This window comes from Cinclus cinclus, unplaced genomic scaffold (assembly GCF_963662255.1).
Source record: "Cinclus cinclus unplaced genomic scaffold, bCinCin1.1 SCAFFOLD_32, whole genome shotgun sequence".
In the NCBI taxonomy this organism is placed as follows: Eukaryota; Metazoa; Chordata; class Aves; order Passeriformes; family Cinclidae; genus Cinclus; species Cinclus cinclus.
In genome coordinates, this window is record NW_026912098.1 from 2,366,887 (window position 1) to 2,371,185 (window position 4,299).

Genomic DNA, 4,299 nt, shown 5'->3' on the forward strand with positions numbered 1-4,299 from the left:
TCCCTGCTCAGCAGCCTGGCAGGGGCCGCCCCATGGTGCTGCCCTTGGCATTGCACATCCCCAGAGCCCAGTGCCCCGGGAAGAGCCCTGAGCAAGGAGGGAGGGACAGGATCTGCCTTGCCAGGGGCTGGGGCTCAGCCTTTGGCCCTTGGCATTGCTGAGACACATCCAGGTTTGCTCAGTAGCACAGACACCTTTCCCTTGTTTGTCCCCACCTGTCATCACTGACTGCAGTGTTCTGCTCTAACTGGAACCTGGGACAATTACTCAGTTGTGTTCCTTACTGGAATCTATTAAAACTTGAAGAAACTTTGCAGTTCGAATATGACTTTGAGTTTTTGTGAAGATTTTAAGCACAGTATGGGGGACCGTGTCTGATGTAAACAGCATCCAAGCCTCAAGAGGGTCATTAAAGTCCTTGTGCTGTGTCTCTGCTAGTGAGCTGGGCTGGGCTCCAAGGACACAGAGGCAGCTCTTGGCAACCATGAAAAGCTTCAAAAAGACCTTTCTGCTGATTTGCAGCTCTTCTCCCAGCCCAGCAGGGCTGAGGGCACTGCCTGCAGCCATCCCAGGCACAGCAAAGAGATCTTCAATCAGTCAGGGCTGGGAAGATGCTCACAAGTGCCTGGGGCAGAATCACTCCCAGCCCTGGACACAGGAAGCCTCTGGCTGCAGGACAATGCAGCTGCAGCTCCTGCAGTGATCTCCTAAAGCTGGAACATCCCAATGCCCACAGACTCTGTGAGTACATTCTCTGATTCTCTCTCCTGTAGAGCAGCCAGGGGTGCCCAGGGCTGTCCTGCAGAGCAGGGTCCTGCAGCCCAGGGTGCTGTGCTGGGCAGGGACTCTGCTGCCTGCCAGGGACAGCTCTCAGCCAGCCCTGGGAGCTGCTGCCAGCACTGGGGGACAAGGTCTGGGTGGAGGGAGACAGCTGGTGAGACTTGGAAGTGTTCTCCTTGAGTGGTGAGGATGGTGCATTGATCAGGACTGCTCCCAGCATGACATTTATCTACAGAACATTTCCAATAAATGGAGCACAGCAAGTCAGGGGCTGCATAAAAGGGAAAATCCTGATTTTATAATCTACTGCTCAGGGTTGCCTAGATAAAAAATTGAACATTGATATTCATATCTCTATTCAGGTTGAGAACAATAAGAACAATTTCTCTCAGTTCTGAATAAACCAGGCAAAGAAATAAATCAGCACAGGGTCCCTTACAGGCACCATCAGTGTCACTTTTCCAGCCTCCTCAGGGTTGCTCTGACTTTGCCATCAGAGCCTGCAGAGGCAGAGCTGGCCCTGGCAGTGCCCTGTGCTGGGAGGGGTCTGCAGGGCAGAGCTGAGCCCCCAGGGCTGGGCTGGGCTCTGGCAGCACTGGCAGGGCCCAGCCCTGGGCACAGGGAAGCAGCAGCTGGCAGGGAGAGCTCCAGGCAGCAGAGCCCTGGGCAGGCAGTGGGGGGAAAGTGACACCAAGCTGGGCTGGGATATTTCAAGTCATCTCCAAATCAAACTATTCCATGATTTCTTTTTATTTTACAGGTCCACATTCCCAGAGTGCAGAAATGTCCAACAGCAGCTCCATCAGGCACTTCCTCCTGCTGGCATTGGCAGACACGCGGCAGCTGCAGCTCCTGCACTTCTGCCTCTTCCTGGGCATCTCCCTGGCTGCCCTCCTGGCCAACGGCCTCATCATCAGCGCCGTAGCCTGCGGCCACCACCTGCACACCCCCATGTTCTTCTTCCTGCTCAACCTGGCCCTCACTGACCTGGGCTCCATCTGCACCACTGTCCCCAAAGCCATGCACAATTCCCTCTGGCACACCAACAACATCTCCTACTCTGCATGTGCTGCTCAGGTGTTTTTCTTTTCGTACTTCATGTCAGCAGAGATTTACCTTCTGACCATCATGAGCTACGACCGCTACGTGTCCATCTGCAAACCCCTGCACTACGGGACCCTCCTGGGCAGCAGAGCTTGTGCCCACATGGCAGCAGCTGCCTGGGCCAGTGCCTTTCTCTATTCCCTGCTGCACACAGCCAATACATTTTCCCTGCCCCTGTGCCATGGCAATGCCCTGGGCCAGTTCTTCTGTGAAATCCCCCAGATCCTCAAACTCTCCTGCTCACACTCCTACCTCAGGGAACTTGGGCTCATTGCTGTTGGTGTCTGTTTAGCACTTGGCTGTTTTGTGTTCATTGTTTTCTCCTATGTGCAGATCTTCAGGGCTGTGCTGAGGATCCCCTCTGAGCAGGGACGGCACAAAGCCTTTTCCACCTGCCTCCCTCACCTGGCTGTGGTCTCTGTGTTCCTCAGCACTGCCTTTTTTGCCTACCTGAAGCCCCCCTCCATCTCCTCCCCATCCCTGGATCTGGCCCTGTCAGTTCTGTACTCAGTGGTGCCTCCAGCCCTGAACCCCCTCATCTACAGCCTGAGGAACCAGCAGCTCAAGGCTGCACTGTGGACACTGATGACTGGAAGGTTTCAGAAACTGTGAACTTTGCCAATTTCTGTGAGTTGCCAATTTCTCCTAGTCACTTGTAACATGTGTAATTTTTGAGAATTCTTTTTTTTTTTCTTTCTTGCCAAAAGTTTTTACCTTTGTTTTAGTCTAATAATTTGTGCACAAAATCACGTCTATATTTGTGATATTTTTTTGTCTCTCCACCTTTTCTGTGGCCCCGGACTCTGTCCATGAGGGGCTCTGTTCTCTGTAGCTTTAAATGAACTAAAGGATCTCCCAATTTTTTTTTTTTTTTATTGGGGATCTCATTTCTTTGAAGCTTCCTTCTGCTCCCTTCTCTAGAGCTGCAGCAGCAATATCTGTGTGCAGAGGTGGGGGCAGGTCAGGGGTGGCACAGCAGCTCAGCTCCTGATGGCCACACCATTCCTCATCCATTAATATTTTTACAACAAAAAAAAAACTTTACACTACTCTTAAAAAAAATACTATATATATACAAGTCATACTAAAATTACACAAAATACCATAACAAAACTACAAAAAAATTTTTAAAAAAAGCACAAAAAACCCCCCAACAAAATTAATATAAATCATAGTTTAACCATTCCCCATAACCATACCCCACCCTCTTATCATCTCTTACCAAACTAATAATATTACTAATTTTAAATTATCATTTAAACCTTATATTCTTAACAAAATAATTACTATTATAAAAATCCACCTAAAAACTAACCATTTAATACTCATCCAAACTAGATATAAACCAAAAAAAACCCCCCAATCTTAACTAAAACTCGAATTCTAAAGCATCAAAAATTACAACAGTTCAATAAACAAAATAAAAAATAAAAAAACAAAATGCAATCAATATTTATTCACCAAACCTAATTCACAACAACAAAAAACCCCAAAATGTATATTTCCCAAAATTTAAATACAAATATAAAACCTAACTACAAACATGAAATCTAACTACAACCATCCAATAAAATAAACAAAAACTAAAAAATCCTAAATATTATATAACAAATATATAAATATACATCAAAACACCAAAAAAATAAAAAAACCTTCATCCACACAACGACTAGAAAACAAAAAAAACCATAACAACACACCACACATTCACAAAACACAACAAAAAGATACAAAACACAAAAAATTAAAAATATATAAATCAAAACTATCAAATAAAAAATCATGAACCATTAATAAAACAAAAGTCCCCAACCACCCAACACTATTTTACTTATTATCACTTATTAAATAAATTATACTAAATCTAATCAAATTTATTTCTATCAATTCCAATAACTCACTTATAACACAGGCCAGGTGCCATTGCCCACCTGGGCACACTGCTGGCTCATGTCCACCCTGCTGTCCATCACTGCCCCCAGGTCCCTTTCTGCCTGGCCCCTCTCCAGCCACTCTGTCCCCAGCCTGGAGCACTGCAGGGGTTGGTGTGGTCAAGGTGCAGGACCCAGCTCTTGGTCTTGTTAAACCTCACCCTGTTGGATTTGTGCCCTGGATCCAGCCTGTCCAGGTCCCTCTGCAGAGCTCTCCTGCCCTCCAGCACATCCACACTCACACCCAGCTTGGTGCCATCTGCACATTTGCTGATGGTGCACTGTGCTCCCTTCTCCACATCATCAATAAAGATGTTAAACAGGACTGGGCCCACACTGATCCCTGCAGGACACCACTGCACACACGCTGCATGTGGCACCATTCCCCACCACTCTCTGGGCCCCGATGTCCATCCAGTTCTTAGCCCAGGGAGGGGTGAACCGCTCCAAGACACAGGCTTCAGCTTTTCCAGGGAATGCTGTG

At 47.4% G+C, this 4,299-nt stretch overlaps 1 protein-coding gene across 1 annotated transcript; it reads left to right on the top strand.

Annotated features, from left to right (window-relative positions):
- Positions 1 to 1,563: 1,563 nt before the first annotated feature.
- On the top strand, positions 1,564 to 2,496 carry LOC134057307 (olfactory receptor 14A16-like). Its single transcript, XM_062514299.1, has one exon. It carries the CDS (start codon positions 1,564 to 1,566, stop codon positions 2,494 to 2,496), a length of 933 nt encoding a protein of 310 aa, XP_062370283.1.
- Positions 2,497 to 4,299: the final 1,803 nt, after the last annotated feature.